The sequence below is a fragment of the Arvicanthis niloticus genome, chromosome 24, assembly GCF_011762505.2.
Source record: "Arvicanthis niloticus isolate mArvNil1 chromosome 24, mArvNil1.pat.X, whole genome shotgun sequence".
Classification (NCBI taxonomy): domain Eukaryota; kingdom Metazoa; phylum Chordata; class Mammalia; order Rodentia; family Muridae; genus Arvicanthis; species Arvicanthis niloticus.
In genome coordinates this window covers 15,190,710-15,206,490 of record NC_133432.1, presented here as the reverse complement: position 1 = coordinate 15,206,490, position 15,781 = coordinate 15,190,710, and the positions used below count along the sequence as shown (strand labels likewise).

The following is a 15,781-nucleotide window of genomic DNA, read 5'->3' as shown; positions in this document are numbered from 1 at the left end:
TGCCTCCCCTGCACACACACAAACCCTGGAACTGGATTTTGAGAGTAACTCCTGAGCTATGTCTCTAGGCACTGTGCATATTTTACATGAGGTTCACTTCCATTTGGAATGAAATGGTCCTCCAATGAGTTGCCCCCTTTCCTTTCTATTTATTTATTTATTTATTTATTTATTTATTTATTTATATTTATTTGAATTTACTTATTTTATTTTATTCTTTGAAAAGGTTTTTGGCACTTGGGAGGCAGAGGCAGGCAGATTTCTGAGTTGAGGCCGGCCTGGTCTACAGAGTGAGTTCCAGGACAGCCAAGGCTATACAGAGAAACCCTGTCTCGAAAACCAAAAAGAAAAAAAAAAAAGAAAGAAAGAAAAGGTTTTTGGTTGGTTGGTTGGTTGGTTGGTGGTGTTTGTTTGTTTGTTTGTTTGTGGGGTTTTGTTTTGTTTTGTTTTTTAATTTTTTTAAAATTTTTTCAACCCAGGGTTTCTCTGTGTAGCCCTGGCTGCCCTGGAACTCAGAGACCTGTCTGCTTCTAATTCCAGAGTCCAGGGATAAAAGGCATGTACCACCACTGGCAGGCCTGTGTTATTTTTGGGAAGGGGCATAGTTTCTTCATGTAGTTCAGGCTGGCTTTGAACTCCTGACCCTCAGCCTCCTAAGTACGGAATGAAAGTCTCTTTCTGCTATTTCTGCTATCTGAGAATCATAACCAGTCCACACTTGTACCGTACGCCCCACCCAGCACTTATCAGTTCTAGTCTCTGCTCAAGACCTGAGCTCCCTTCTGAGGGCCTGCATGGTCCATCACAGTGAGAGCAATTCAGCATCCTCTGGTCCTTGCACAGAGGTTGGGATGGTGTGATTTTAGCTTACCATATCTCTTCCACCTCGGCACAGGCATGAGAACCAAGCTCGGCCTCCTGACAGCCTCAGGAAGAGAGTGGGATTTCATAATATGTGTGCATAGGTTCACAAGTTCATGTTGGATCTCAGGGTGGAGAGGCTGGGTTGGTGCCTAGAGAAGGGGAGAGGAATTCAAAGGCGCATGAGAAGCAGAGGCAGGCCAGATCTTCAGAGTCCATGTTTGAAGCCTGGCAGTAAAAACCCACACATCTCATCCCCACACCCAGGAAGTGGAGGCAGGAGGATCACCAGAGGTTCAGAGCCAGACTGGGCTACACACCAAGACCCCAGCTCAAAGAACAAACAAAGCAGAACTGGAGAGGTGGGGCAGTCATTAGAAACACTGGGCACAGCCGGGCGGTGGTGGCTCACGCCTTTATGATCCCAGCTCTTGGGAGGCAGAGGCGGATTTCTGAGTTCCGGGCCAGCCTGGTCTACAGAGTGAGTTCCAGGACAGCCAGGGCTACACAGAGAAACCCTGTCTCGGGGAAAAAAAAAAAAAAAAAAAAAAAAAACAGAAACACTGGGCGCTCTTGCAGGTTACACTCCCAGCACCCATGTGGAAGCTCTCAACCTAGTTTAACCCCAGTCCGGGGTATGTGGCCCTTCTTCTGGTCTCTTTAAGCGTCCACCTCTACCCCTCCACCCCCCCATATATATACTTACTGTTAATTCATTTATATATAAATATAATATATATTATATATCTATATAATATATATATAGATAGATAGATATAAACGAATTAACAGTGAGTCTTTCTGAATACATCACAGACTTTAATCACTCCTGATCAAAACCCCCAGGGTTGCAAGTCTCTGTGATGGAGACCCCTCTCACTTTACAAATGAAAACAACCCAAATAAAGATTCAGTGATTTAACCTTTAATCCCAAAACTCAGGAGGCAGAGGCTGGTGGATCTCTGGATCTCTGGGTTCAAGGCCAGCCTGGGCTACAGAGAGAATTCCAGGACAGCCAGGGCTACACACACAAACCCTGTATTGTAAAACCAAAATCCAAATCAAACCAAACCAAACCATAACCAAAAAAAAAAAAAAAAGGCAGACCTGAAGTCCATTGCAGTCCTACAACCCCAATATAAACTTAGCTCCGCAGTCATTTTTTTTCTTTTTTTTTTACATTTATTTATTTTAAATATAAAAAATTAATTGTATGTGTATGAGTGTTTGGCCTGCATCTATGTCTGTATACCATGTGTATCTGATGCCCACCAAGGCCAGAAGAGTATGTTGGATCCACTGAAACTGGAGTTACAGACAGTTGTGAGCTGCCACATAGGTCCTGGGAATCAAGCCGAGGTCCTCTGGAAGAGCAGTCAGTGCTCTTAACAGTTGAAGCACCTCTCCAGTGCTCCCTCCCTGTGCTTTCCCCTCAACCCTTTTATTTTATTTTATTTTAGCTAGGATTTTAATATGTATCCCTTTCTGGCCTGGAACTCACTATGTAGAGTAGGCTAGCCTGAAACTCACATCTGCCTGCCCCTGTCTTCCCAGTGAGGGACCACACCCAGATTTATTTATTTATTTATTTATTTATTTATTTATTTGTGTAGGCACGCATGTGGTGACATGTGAAGTTAGAGGACATTTTCCAGAGTCAGTTCAGTAGTGTGGGTCCTTGTAGTGTGGGTCCTGGGGATGGTCACAAGACTTAGTGGCAACTGCCTTTATCCTCTGAGCTTGCTATATCACTAAGACTGTCACACACACTAGCACACACACACACACACACATACACACACACAGTGGTCCTCCTGCATCCACATCCAGTATGGTATGCTGGCACTGCAGGTGTGTGCCACCATACCCAGCTTACACTGCATGATGAATGACTTACTGTCTGTTGGTTACTCCCCTTTCTGGCCATTTCCCTCTGCTGCCAGCCTAACCCTGGCTCCCCCTAAGCTACTGATGAACAAACAGCACAGCCTATGCACAAACTTCACAGGTGCTTGTGACTTCTGCCTTTCACTCTACACCTAGGGCCCTCCTCCTCCAGGAAGCCACCTCTGATCACTCCACCCAACTAGGTGTAAGACTGTTGATAAGAGGTTGGGTCACTGTTGCTGTATCCCTCCTCAACTTGAGAGAGTGTATTTACCTTTCTGAACAGCTGTATGGTTGACATACACATGCATACTTTAAAAAGACACTTTTGGAGTGACACAGTAGACCGGGGATTTACAGATGCATTGTGTAAGCTAAAAGGCACAGTGTCCTTAGTGTTTAGTGCTTAGTGCAGAGGCTGAGACAGAGCTTCTTCCGGTGCTGAGCTGTGCTGGTCAGCTACTTCCCAGATAGATATTCAACAGATTCCACAGGTAAGTGCAGCAGCCGCCCTCCTCCCCCACCTGGGACAATTCCCTTAGTGCTGCTGTTGCTTCCCGCCCCATGCAGAAGCGCCCAGCACCACAATCCCATAGTACAACACCTCCCAGTGCAGCCACTCCCCCGGTGTAGCAACCCCTAGTACTTTAGCTCCCAAAACAGCTACCCCTCCCACCCCCACCCTACTCCACCCCCCCTCACCCCAGGTTTAGCAGCCCATAGTGAGGCAGCCCCAGCATAGCAGTTCCAAGGTGCATCAGCGTCCAATGCAGCCACTCCCCCAGTGCAGCAGCCCCTAATACAAGCCGCACCCCCACCCAACCCTAGGGCAGCAGCAGCCTCAGGATCCCAAAAAACCCCAGCTATTGTGATTTTTTTCCTTTATATATTTATATGTGATAAGGTTTAATGTATAACCTAGACCCTGTACAAGAGTAAGATTTTTTTAACAATAAAGTAGTATTGTCCTAATAATATACTGTATCAAAAGTTATATAAAACTTATACATTGTTTCTTTCTTCTGTTATCATTTAATGTTTCCAGACACTAAATATAGAAAAACAAGAGATTGGGGTCGGGGGCTACTGCAACCTCTGGGCCTTCTAAATTTGTAACTGGGATAAAATGGTGCACATACCTTTAATCCTAGCATTCAAGGAAGAAGAGGCAGGAGGATCTCTATGCGTTCAAAGCCAGGCTGGTCTACATAGCGAATTGCAGGCCAGCAATTCAAAAAGAAACAACAAAAACAAAAACTTCTGTCCTGAAGGACCAGCGGCCTCTAGGAACCTAAGGTTACATATGCGGAGGACATTTTTTAATGGTGGGAACTCAAGGGGTTCCTCCTTCAGCGTGGAAACAGAAAAGAGGGGGCAGGGGCAGATTCAGGATAATCTCTCGTCTTGGGCTGGGGTCTGATGGACAAGTGGATTTGGTGAGGCCAAAGGACAAAGAGAGCTCAGAATCAGTCTTGGGACTGAGATCCAAATTTCCAACTTGCACTGCGATGTGAAGTTTTTGTCTCAGCTCGAGGGGTAGTGACCGGGCAGGCAGCGGCTTTGGAGGTCAAGGATGCATTGCTTTGTGGACTGAAGTCAGCTTAGACTCTGCTGGAGCACAGGGTGGGGTGTTACGGAGTAGTGGTGGACAGCGGAGCAGACGGGAGGGAAAACCTTGGGGGGTCATGGGATCCCCAGGATGAGGTGGAATCCGGGTGGGGCACTGGCCGACTTTGGGGACAGAGGACCCCTGTTCTCTGTGGGCTTTTGTACTTGAGGCGCCTGTTAGGGCGCAGGGTGGGCAACGGAGCAGCAGGGAGGTCCTAGGTACAAGGGTCTCCCCACACTATCACAGGGGGAGCCCACCTCATGACCCCATCCCTCCGCAGACAGACTCCGCCTCCTCTTGCAGCAGCCAATGGTCGTGCGCGGTGGCGGCCGCTGCCTGGGAGGCGGAGCGCGGCCGGAGGAGGTGGAGCAGGGCCCGGGTCGTGGGGACCGGAGCCCGGGAGGCGGGACCGGAGCCGGGGGCGGAGCTTCGGCTTCGCGGGGCTGCGTACCGAGACCCCCGGGGACGGAGACGCGCTCCCCAACCCCCTCCAAGCCCACGTCGCCTCGCAGCGTTCCCACGGGGAGGAGCCGGCCAACTGGAGTCACTCGGCGTCGCCAAAGTTTGATTCTCCTCCCCGGGAGGAGTCTTGGGGCCGCGGTCCCTCCGGGCACCGGGCGCCACCGCCTCTCAGGCCGGGACCCGCGTCTCCATCGCTCCGAGTCGGAGCCTCAAGTCGGGAGACGCTGCGGGCCTGCGCACGCGCCGCCGCCCTCGCCCTCCTCCCCGCTGTGCTCCAGGCCCCCCCGCCCCCCCCAAGTTCACGAGTTACGGGAGTGGACGGACGGCGAGGACGCGCGGGGCCATGGAGGAGCCGCTAGGGTCGCCGCCCGCCGCCCTGTCGGCGCTGGAGAAGAACGTGGCGGAGCTGACCGTCATGGACGTGTATGATATCGCGTCGCTCGTGGGCCACGAGTTCGAGAGAGTCATCGACCAACACGGCTGCGAGGCCATCGCACGCCTCATGCCCAAGGTCGTGAGGGTCCTGGAGATCCTCGAGGTGCTGGTTAGCCGGCACCACGTCGCTCCCGAGCTGGACGAGCTGCGCCTGGAACTGGACCGGTTGCGCGTAGAGAGGATGGATCGCATTGAAAAGGAGCGCAAGCATCAAAAGGTGGGCGGAGGCCTCAGTCTGCCCGTCTGGGCAAGGGGCGACAGCTACGTGGGATGCCCTTTGATCCTGGGCAGCCGCTAGCGTCCTTTGTGGATGAGTGTACACTGTGCTTAGAGCCGGCTGAGAGAGGGAGGCCCGGGTCCTCTTGGCCCAGCCTGGAGCACTGAGTAGCAGTGTGACCTTGGGTAACTTGCTGAGCCTCTCTGTGCTTCGTCTCCTGGTCTCCTGGTCTTTCTAGTGGCGATTACAGTAGAACCCACCTAAGAGGACCAAAGAGGATGCAGTGGGTACCGTACTTAGTACTATTTTATTCCAGGAAGGAAGCCACTCCCCACCCACCCCTTTTAATCCTATCCTAAGTCCCTCCAGGGCCCTCAGAGTGAGCTTCCCAGTGTTGAACCCCCCTCAGGCTTCCTAGTTGCAACTTTCTTACTAAGGTTACCAGGATATTCACCTGTGCTTCCCCTGCCTTGATTGTATCTTTAGATTGTATCTTTAATTCTCTTAAAAGTCTGAGGCGAGGGTTTTCTTCATTTTACAGATGAGGAAGCAGAGGGTCCAAATGGAGAAGGAGTTACTCCAGGTTACCGATGAGAGTCCCTTCCCTTGGGAAATACTTCCAGGGTCTCTTCTCCAGCCTGCTTGACTTAGGGGACTGAATAGCTGCAAGTGGCTGTCAGGCCCTCCCCTTTGCCCGAGGAGCGGTCGGTCCGCTGACTTTGGGAGACCAAACCAGACTAGGTGCCTGAGGAAGGGAAGCGGGAGACTGTGTGGTTTCCTGTACTAACCTCAGCCTGGGCTGCTTTTGACAAATCAATCAATCTCTCAATCTCAATCTCTCTCTCTCTCTCTCTCTCTCTCTCTCTCTCTCTCTCTCTCTCTCTCTCTCTCTGACTTCCAATGGGAGGAAACTCCTTTTCCCTGGATGCTAGAACCTGTCCTGGCTTGCTGTGTGGCCTCAGGAAGTTTGGTTGTCCTCTCTGAAACTCGCTGGCAGGCCATCCTCTATTGTACACTGTTGGGATGGATCTTAAGTTTTCGGAGATAATGGTCAAAACTAGGTGTTTGGTGTCACCCAGAAGACAGACCATGGGTGTGTGTAAGAGAGTCCTATGGACAGAGTTGGCTGTGTTTGTCCCCCTCGTCCTGCGCCCTGGGGTCAGGAAGGAAACTGAGCTTCTCAGAGTCAGCCACATTTCCAGGATCACACTTGGAGCCGGAAGGTGCCTCCCTCAGTCCTGTAATTAATTTCCAGTGTCTCAGGACCAGTGGGACATTGAAGCCAGACAGCCCGGTTTCAAACCCCATGGTTGGCAGGCTGTGAGCTTTGGGGCAGATGCTGGCTTCTCTGTGTCATGGTGTTGTGTCCTCTGCTAATGCAGGGTAATCACAGTTGAACATCAGGGGTGGTTAGTGGACACTGAGAGTCTACAGGCCATACCCTGGGCCCAGCAAGATGGCCCAATGGGTAAATGAGTTTGTCACCAGAGGCCCACGGTGTTAAGTCTGGAGTGGGGACCTAGTGAGATGACCCTGATATTATTGAAGCCCCCCCAAGCATTTCTACTCCCCCCACCCCCATGTTCCACCTCCCCTAGAGGGCCTTGCGGCCCTCCCTGCTGAATCCATCCTACCATGGTCAGCCTGGTGTCTGCCAGAAGTCCCGCTGGCACTATTTCGTGTCCCCTCCAGTGCTTTATTTCTGCTGCAGCTGGGCTGGGCCATCACAGGTCACCAAGTCCGATGGAATTCTCAGCAGCACTTGTTGCTTCAGAATGTCGCCAGCTACGGCCAGGAAGTAGGCACCAGTGTTTTCGTGTTTGTAAACAGCTAGGGCGGAATCCCTCCTTCCCCAGCCCAGACCTCTTTGTGTGATGTGGCTTTTATGTATGTAAGGTCAGAACAGGCCCATTTGATCTCTCTTCTATAGCCAGAGGCTCTTCGTGCTACTTCCTCCCCCCCCCAGCCCCCCGCCCCACCAAAAGCAAAACAAACAAACAAAAAAACCCTCAGCTCTCCTGACTCTCCCTGCTCCTCTCTCTCTCTGTAAACACAGCTTCGGAATGGCTGTGCTCTGTCCTCAGACACTTAGACCTATTCCACTGGGCTCATCACTCAGCCCCAGGCCATGGACCCATGTTTCAGTCTGATGATGCAGTGTGCAGCCCTGGGGACTTGCTGTGGTGTGCACAGTGTCCTGGGTGATGTGGGAGGGGCCTAGCAGGGGGAAAACTAAGACCAGTTCTCAAGTTAGGCAGCAGGTGGGCAAGAATACAGAGAGAGAACAGGAGTGGTATACCTGTATGGAAGACACAGTCTGTGTTGTTCACTCACGCTAAGCAAGCCCTCTAAAATCCACATCCTCAGACCCCAAATGTACTTCCATGTTCCGGGCGCCATTCTGGGCACTGGGGATGTAGGTGAAGGCCCGGCTCCTATGGGACAACATCCGTTGTGCTCCCAGTCTTCCATGGATTCGGCACACAGCTTGCATCACATCCAGAGGTTTACAGGCACTAGACAGGTGCTCCGCCATCTCTTCGTTTTAAGAATTACTGAGTATTTATCTTATTATTATTATTATTATTATTATTATTATTATTATTATTATTATTTCAATTTATACGTCCAAGTGTTTTGCCTGCATGGATGTCTGTGTGCCGCATGCTTTGTGCCGCAGAGGCCAGAAGAGGGTGACTGGAGCGATTTAGATGGTTGTGAGCCAACATGTTTCGGAAGCTAGGAATTGATCCCATATCCTCTAAGAAAGAATCAGTGTTCTTTATGGCTGAGCTGCCTCTCCAGACCCATTAATATTTTTGTTTTGTTTTGTTTTGTTTTGTTTGGTTTGGTTTGGTTTGGTTTGGTTTTGTTTGGTTTTGGTTTTGGTTTCGAGACAGGGTTTCTCTGTGTACCTCTGGCTGTCCTGGAACTCACTCTGTAGACCAGGCTGGCTCCAACTCAGAAATCCGACTGCCTCTGCCTCCCTGGGATTAAAGGCGTGCGCCATCATGCCTAGGCTATAAACAATTTTTATTTTTTTGTGAGCCGGGGTCTGACGTACCCCAGGCCAGCATCAAACTTGGTATAAATCAGAGGATGACCTTGAACTACTGATGCCCCTGCCTCTCACCTCCACAGTGGAAACACAGGGGTGGGGCACTGGGGCCTAGTGTATGCAGTACTGGGAATAGAACCCAGGGCTTTGTGCGTGCCAAGCAAGCAGTCTGCCTACTGAGCCACATTTTATTCGCCAGGCAGTGGTGGCACACAGCTTTAATCCCAGTACTCGGGAAGGAGAGGCAGGCAGATCTCTGAGTTCAAGACCAGCCTGGTCTGTAGAATGAGTTCCAGGACACTTCGGGCTACACAGAGAAACCCTGTTTCAAAAAATTTTTTTAATTAATTAATTAATTAATTAATATTTGGTGAGGGGCTACACACGTGGAAATCGGAGGACAAGCCATAGGAAACTACCACGTGGTTCCCTAGTCAACTCAGACCCAATGAGCCAGATTAGAGGGCCTTCATTCTTTTCGTTAACCTCATGTTTGAAATCCAACATGTATTCCCCCCCCACCCCCGTACTAGCGTGAGTGCATATATTTAAAAATAAACGGAGATGTCAGCGTATGATTAAGTGCCGTGAAGGAAGTAAATCCGGGAGCTATGGTGAATGCTGTCTAGAGGAAGGTCCTCAGGGAAGTTCCTGATGAGACACTGCCTGAGCTGAGGGCTGGGTGAAGTGAGGAGCCAGCCACAGAGAGGTCGGGAGGGGAGGCCTGTACCCACAAGCAGACACACACACCTACACGTAATTAAAAATAAATCCTAAAGAAAAGGAAGGAGAAAAGAAGGGCTGGAGTTGCAGCAGCCCAGTGGGTAGGGTGGTTACTAGCATGCATGGGGGCCTGGGTTCGATTCCCAGCAACGTTAAAAACCAGACATGGTGAGAGCATGCCTGTAATCCCAGCACGTGGAAGTGGAGGCAGGAGGATCAGGATGTCAAGGCCAGCCAGGACTGCTAAGGGAGTTTGAGGGCAGCCTGGGCTACACGAGAGGAACACCAAAGCCAACAGAGGCTAAAATCTGTATTTGTCCCCTGTGGTTGCCATAATATACCACCAGTGGCTCAAAGCAGGAGGGGTGTGTTGTTTCCCTGGGTACTTTATATAGCAGGCGCACTAAGGTCCAGTGGAGCAAGGAACCATGGGTACATACGGGCAACAAGACCAATGTGGACAGGACTGGGGAACGCTCCAGAAGCCAGGGGTCGGAAATGGATTACACTCAACAACTGGACCTGGTGGTGCATTTGGCAGGCTGAGGCAGGAGAATGGCAAGTTTTAGGCCAAGCTGGGCATCTTAGTGACGCTCTGTCTCAAAAAGATACGCAAAAGGCTTGGTGAGGGGGCGTACCTTGTGCTGGATATGTGCGAGGCCCTGGGCTCTGCCCCGAGAACGAAATAAACTGTAATAATAAAAAAATAAAATCAAGGTGTTGAAGAGATTCCATTGGTTTAGGGTGCGGGGGGCGGGGGCTTCCTTTGCGGATTTCCCAGCTTCTGCGGTCTACCTCCCCCGGCTTGTGGCCCCTTCCTTCATGCTCAGAGCCAGCACGTAACATGCAGGTTTTAACCCATGCCGCATCCTCTTACTCTCTGACCCTACTGACATTTTACAAGGCTCCTATGAGCTCACAGACCCACCAAACCTTCTTGTGATCAAAATCCCTTTTGTTATAGAAGGTGACATTGTTAGGTTCTGGGGACTGGCATGTGGATATGTTTGCTGGGGGGGGGGGGGCATTGCCCCACCTACTTAGCTGGTTGCTCCTGATACCCACCCTGGGTGCTCTGCGTTCAGCCTGTACCAGCTCGGGGCAGAGGAAGGGTCTGGCTCGGTTTCCAGGCAACCCCTGTGTGTAGGAAGGTCCCTGACCATTCCTCCATCACTTCTCACCCTGACCTGATACTTCAGACCCCTTGGGGCCTTGAACCAGAAGTTGGCTGTATATACAGCCAAGGCCTCATTTCTTTAGGGTCACAGTTTCGTGACAGAAAGCTGGAGGGGGGAACTTCTCTACGAGAACAACAAGGGTAGTGCTAGAAGTCCGGCCACCTGGACAGCCTGTGACAGACTGGGAGGGGAAGGCTGGCCACATCCTGACTGTGCGGGTACATTCTGGGTGCCAAGTGTCATTTTAAACCCTTCCCATCCAGCTGCCTGTCTCGTCCTCCCAACAGTCCTCAGAAGGACATACTGTTTTCATTTCTGGGGCACCCAGGGTTTAAAGAGCTTGCCCAAGATCAGCTATTTGTAGTCGGAACAAAGTTCAAGCCTGGGTTGGCATATCCAGGCCTGGTGGTACAAGCCCATAATCCCACCTACTGGGGAGGCTGAGGCAGGAGAATCAAAACAAAGCCTTCTTAGTGTATGGGGTGAGTTCAAGGCCAGCGTGGACAATTTAGTGAGCCCATTTCTGAGAATAGGGCTGCTGCAGATGTGGCTCAGTGTAGAGCCCCTGACTAAAGTCCTCCAATGAGAGGCTGGGGGCGTGGCTCAGTTCCAGAGCCCTGCCTAGAATCCCCCACTGAGGGGCTGGGGGTGTGGTTCAGTGGTAGAGCCCCTGCCTAGAATCCCCCAGTGAGGGGCTGGGGGCGTGGCTCAGCGGTAGAGCCCCTGCCTAGAATCCCCCAGTGAGGGGCTGGGGGCGTGGCTCAGTGGTAAAGTACTTGTCTAGCGTGTGTTGACAGGATGCAACCTTCAGCTTGCATTGTGTCTAAGGACAGTGCCTCCCGACCTCATTCACGCACACACGTAGTTGCTCCCGTGTTCACAGTTGTACAGACAGCACCACAGTGAAGTTGAGGGCGTTCACATTGCCTTCAAAGAGAAGCACACTCCTGGTGCCCCTCAGCTCCAGCCAGACAACTCAGGTTACCTCTATCTCCGTGGATTTGCTTGTTGGGACATTTCATAGGAATGGCATTGCGGACTGTGTGATCTTTTGTACCTGGCTTCTCGCCTTAGCTGGGGATAGCATTAGCAACATTGCATTCTGTTTTATGTGCAGATAATAGCCCATTGTAGTGATGGTTTGGCTTATTTTGCCTTCCTGGGCTGGTAGATGCTGCCTTGCTTCTTTCTGCTGTAAGCAACATTGCTATAGACCTTTGTGTGTATACATGATCGTGTGGGTGTCTTACTGCAAGCCTCCTGCCTCAGCTTCCTGAATGTTGGGATCACGGGTATGTGGTGTTACTCCCAGCTTGGTAAAGTGTCTTCACACTTCTTGGGGCAGATCTGAGGTTAGGGTTGCCATGTCCTGGGTAGATTTGTGTTGCCCTCCAGACTGTTGTGCAGAGTGCCACAGGGCCGAGCATCAGCAGCTCTGGCTTCTTCTGGTTTGTCATTTCTTGTTTGTTGGAGACCAAGTTTCATGGTGGAGCCTGACTCGCATCAAATTTCTCCCTCCTCCATCTTCTGAGCACTGGAATTAGAAGTGTGTATATACCCCATGTCTGACTCTTAAAATACTTTTTTTTTTTTTTTTTTTTTTGGTTTTTCGAGACAGGGTTTCTCTGTGTAGTCCTGGCTGTCCTGGAACTCACTTTGTAGACCAGGCTGGCCTCGAACTCAGAAATCCGCCTGTCTCTGCCTCCCAAGTGCTGGGATTAAAGGCGTGCGCCACCACCGCCCGGCTTTAAAATACTTTTAAAAGAAAATTTTTGTTTCATTTTATTTGTGGGGAGGGTTGGAGAATGGCTCAGTAGGCAAGAACACTTAACTCCTGTTGCAGAGGATCCTAAGTTCAGTTCCTAGCACCCACGTGGTTGCTAACAACCGCCTGCATCCCCAGTTCTAGGGGTTCTATTGCTATCTTCTGGCTCGTTTGGGTACTGCATGTAGTGCGTATATGTGCAGAACACTCATGTATTCATAAAGTAAAACAAATAAGTGATTTTTTAAAAATATTCATTTTATAGTCTTAATATTCCTTATTACTATTCTTAATATTTTGGGACAGAGTCTCACGGTGTAGCCTTAGCTGACCTGGAACTTGCTATGTAGACCAGGCTGGCCTCAAATTAATAGAGATTTGCCTGCCTCTGCCTTCTAAATGTTAGGATTAAAGGACCACACCTGGCCCTATTTTTATTCTTTGTGTGTGTTTCTGTGTGTGTGTGTGTGTGTGTGTGTGTGTGTACATGAATGATGATACCTGTGTGGGCCACAAAAGGTGTTGAGGACCAAATGTGCACCCTCCATCAGAGCAACACCCACTCTTTACCTCAGAGCCCTTTTGAAATTTCAGAGATTATTTTCTGAGATTTTTTTGTTTTTCTTATAGCCTATGCTAACCTCTACTTGAAGACATCCTCCTGTCTCAGCCTCCGTGACCAGCAAATACTGTTAATGGACTAATCTCACATTCTGTCACATGCCTTTTAGACCTGGAAGTTTCATTTCCCTCAGCAAAGGAAACCGCGACTCTGAGTGGTTATGTGAGTGGCTCAGCCTGCCTCGGGTAGATGTTCTAGAGAGTAGAGGACCCCTAGGGCTGTGGCGCTGTCATGGGGGTCTCTGCAATCTCTTTGTGCCTTGAAGAGGTGACTGGGGACTCAGGACTCTGTAGCAAGGGATGACTTATCCACACAGCTGGGCTCGGTCCACGCGGCCTCAGTGCACACATCAGCAGAGGGGGCCCTGGTGGCTCTGTGCACCAGAGACTCGCTTCTCTTGGAGGAAGAGGGTGGCTCCAAATCCCAGAAACAGAGCAGTTCTCCGGATGGACCGGTGAGATCCTGGGTGGCTCTGATCCTGCTGTGTTCCTTGCTCTCCCCCTTACAGGAGCTGGAGTTGGTAGAGGATGTGTGGAGAGGTGAGGCACAGGACCTCCTGTCCCAGATTGCCCAGCTGCAGGAGGAGAATAAGCAGCTGATGACCAACCTCAACCACAAGGATGTGGGCTTCTCCGAGGAGGAGCTCCAGAAGCAGGAAGGTGAGGCATGCCATCCCGGTGGTCCCCGTGACCAGTCAGTGGGCTCAGTGGGCACAGCGCGTGCTGCTAAGCCTGATGACATGGATTTAATACCTGGGTCCCACACGTAGGGAAAGGGAACGGACTCTTGCAAGGTGTTCTCTGACCTTCTCACAAGAAAGCATCTCTCTCTCTTCCTCACTCACACGCACGCATGCACGCACACATGTAATAAAATTCAAAACAAATGAAGATAAAAGATTGATAAAGATTGAAGGGGGAAAAAACTATGCAGTTGAATCCTGGTCTGGAATTCTCTTTGACTGAGGTGTTCTTCATTGAGATGTGTCTGATGGCTTTAGAAAGCAGTGTGTTACAGTGCTGTGTGATTTGACGGACTCACAAGACCTTTGTGTGCCTTGGTTGTGTGTCTGGCATCTTAGTTTGGTGCTTTCTAGGTCTGTCTTTATTTTAATGGATGTCGGTGGTTTCTTCGTCCCTTTTCACTGCTGTGTACTATTCCGTTGTGCGCATGGATCATGTCTATCATCCACCTATAGTTGGGGCTTTCTGGTTGTATCCACTTTTTGGCTGCTGGGAACATCTTTTCGGTGTTTATGAGGAGGCCTGGTTTCAGCTCTGTGGGGTCCACATCTAGGAATGGGATTGTGGAATCATTTTATTTAGGAAAGTCTTGGTGTAGCCTATGAGACCTCTTAGGATGATCTGGGAAACCCACAGCCCACTCTAGCTCCGAGCTGCTTTTCCTGAGGCCCCTTCCCTCTGGGAATGTGGCTCAGCCCTTGCAGCTCTCCCAGTCCCTGCTGACCAGTGTGGACCAGCATAAGGTGTGTGCAGGAGATGCACTTAACTCTGAGCATGCTCAGCTTCCTTGGGACCAGCTGGAGAGCTGCATTCTCCACGCTGCGGGCCCCCGCTGGAGCCAAGAGCCAGGCAGATGCCAGGCTGCCTTCAAGGTTATTTTTATTTTGTGGGGAAACCATGGGAACACTGCAGGGACCAAGTGTTCCCCACCTACTAGAGGAACAGGCATGGGGCAGGCAGTACCCTGGGGGAAAGTTGGTGCTGTTGACCTTGAGAATCAGTCAAGAATGACGTGGTTCAGGGCTAGGGTCAAGGGTCATATGAAGGCTCAGGTGCAGGGGTCAGATTTCTGTGGATGTGATTTAGGGGACGGAGGGTTGTTCAGAAGTACCCGCCCTACATGGGCCACTGAATTTCTGAATACTGACAGGTGCTGTGTTCTGGTCTCTTCCGCCTCACCACAAAAGCCTTCAGATTAAAAATCCTCTCCTTTATTTGAGTGGTGGTACCACCGCTGGCTTTTAATCCCAGTACTCTGGAGGCAGACACGTGGAGATCAGTTTGAGTCCAAGACCAGCCTGGATTACAGAGCGAGTTCCAGGACAGACAAGGTTGTCAGAGAAACTGAGTCTTGGAAAACAAAAAATAAAAATGAATAAAAATCTCCTTTGGGATCTGTCCAGCTAGAGAGCAGTCAGCACACAGGGTTGTGAACTGAGGGTGTCCAGCCACTGCACAGTGCAGAAGAGGGGAGGGGTGCGCCAGAGAGATTTGTATAGCTCTGCCAGTAAGTGGCCCTGAAACTCTGGAAGAGTAATTTTGTCACCAGGAAAAGAGCAGAGCTGACCACACGGTCCTTTATTCTATTTTATGCTGTATGTATGATTGGGCACCATATGTGTGTCTAATGCCGTGCTGATCAGCAGAGGGCACTGGTTGTGGGTGCTGGGAACTGAACCTAGGTCCTCTGCAAGAGCAGCAAGCACTCATAACCAATGAGCCATCTCTCCAGCCCCTTCTTTGGTTTTGATTTGGTTGGGGTGTTTGTTTGTTTGTTTTCCTTATGAGGAAAAATTCAAAGCATTGAGGTGGAGTTAGACAGATTATTCTGGCGGACACTAGATGTAGTCACAAGTGAGATGGAGGCAGAGAATGTGGCAGACAAGAGAGCAGGGACATGTGTCACAGAGACTGACGACAGCAGGGGGCATGGTACAAAGAACTCTCCTGGCCATATTCATTCACTCCCCACCCCCACCTTGAACTTCAGCTTCTGGAAGTGGGGGTGGGGTATACGGGTATATTTAGAAAACATCGCCCAGTCTGGCTTGTTCCCAGACAGCCACCAAGTTCCTGCTGCTCCTCGGCTCTGACTGGGGCTCCAGCTAGCTACATGTGCAGGCCCTGGCACCCACCAGACGCCAGCATGGGGGGTGGCTCTGCCAATCCCCCATGCTACATCCACAAAGCTCAGCTGAACCCCAGACAATATCTGCCATC

The 15,781-nt window shown here is 50.5% G+C and overlaps 1 protein-coding gene and 1 long non-coding RNA gene across 5 annotated transcripts in view; one reads left to right on the top strand and one right to left on the bottom strand.

Moving 5' to 3' along the window:
- Window positions 1–3,758: 3,758 nt before the first annotated feature.
- On the bottom strand, window positions 3,759–7,638 carry LOC143437800 (uncharacterized). Its single transcript, XR_013107064.1, has 2 exons — window positions 7,107–7,638; window positions 3,759–5,732 (listed from the first exon to the last, which is right to left on the bottom strand). It is a non-coding gene; the product is annotated as an uncharacterized LOC143437800 (long non-coding RNA).
- Rilpl1 (Rab interacting lysosomal protein like 1) overlaps window positions 4,724–15,781 on the top strand; it is a 36,376-nt gene continuing 25,318 nt past the window's right edge. For 3 of the 4 annotated variants that reach the window (XM_076922897.1, XM_076922900.1, XM_076922901.1), the window contains exons 1-2: window positions 4,741–5,472; window positions 13,327–13,477. In XM_076922897.1, the coding sequence (XP_076779012.1) occupies window positions 5,164–5,472; window positions 13,327–13,477 (460 nt within the window). In that variant the 5' untranslated portion in view covers window positions 4,741–5,163. Of the gene's footprint in view, window positions 5,473–13,326; window positions 13,478–15,781 lie in introns of all 4 variants that reach the window. The other variant, XM_076922899.1, reaches the window with a different exon arrangement.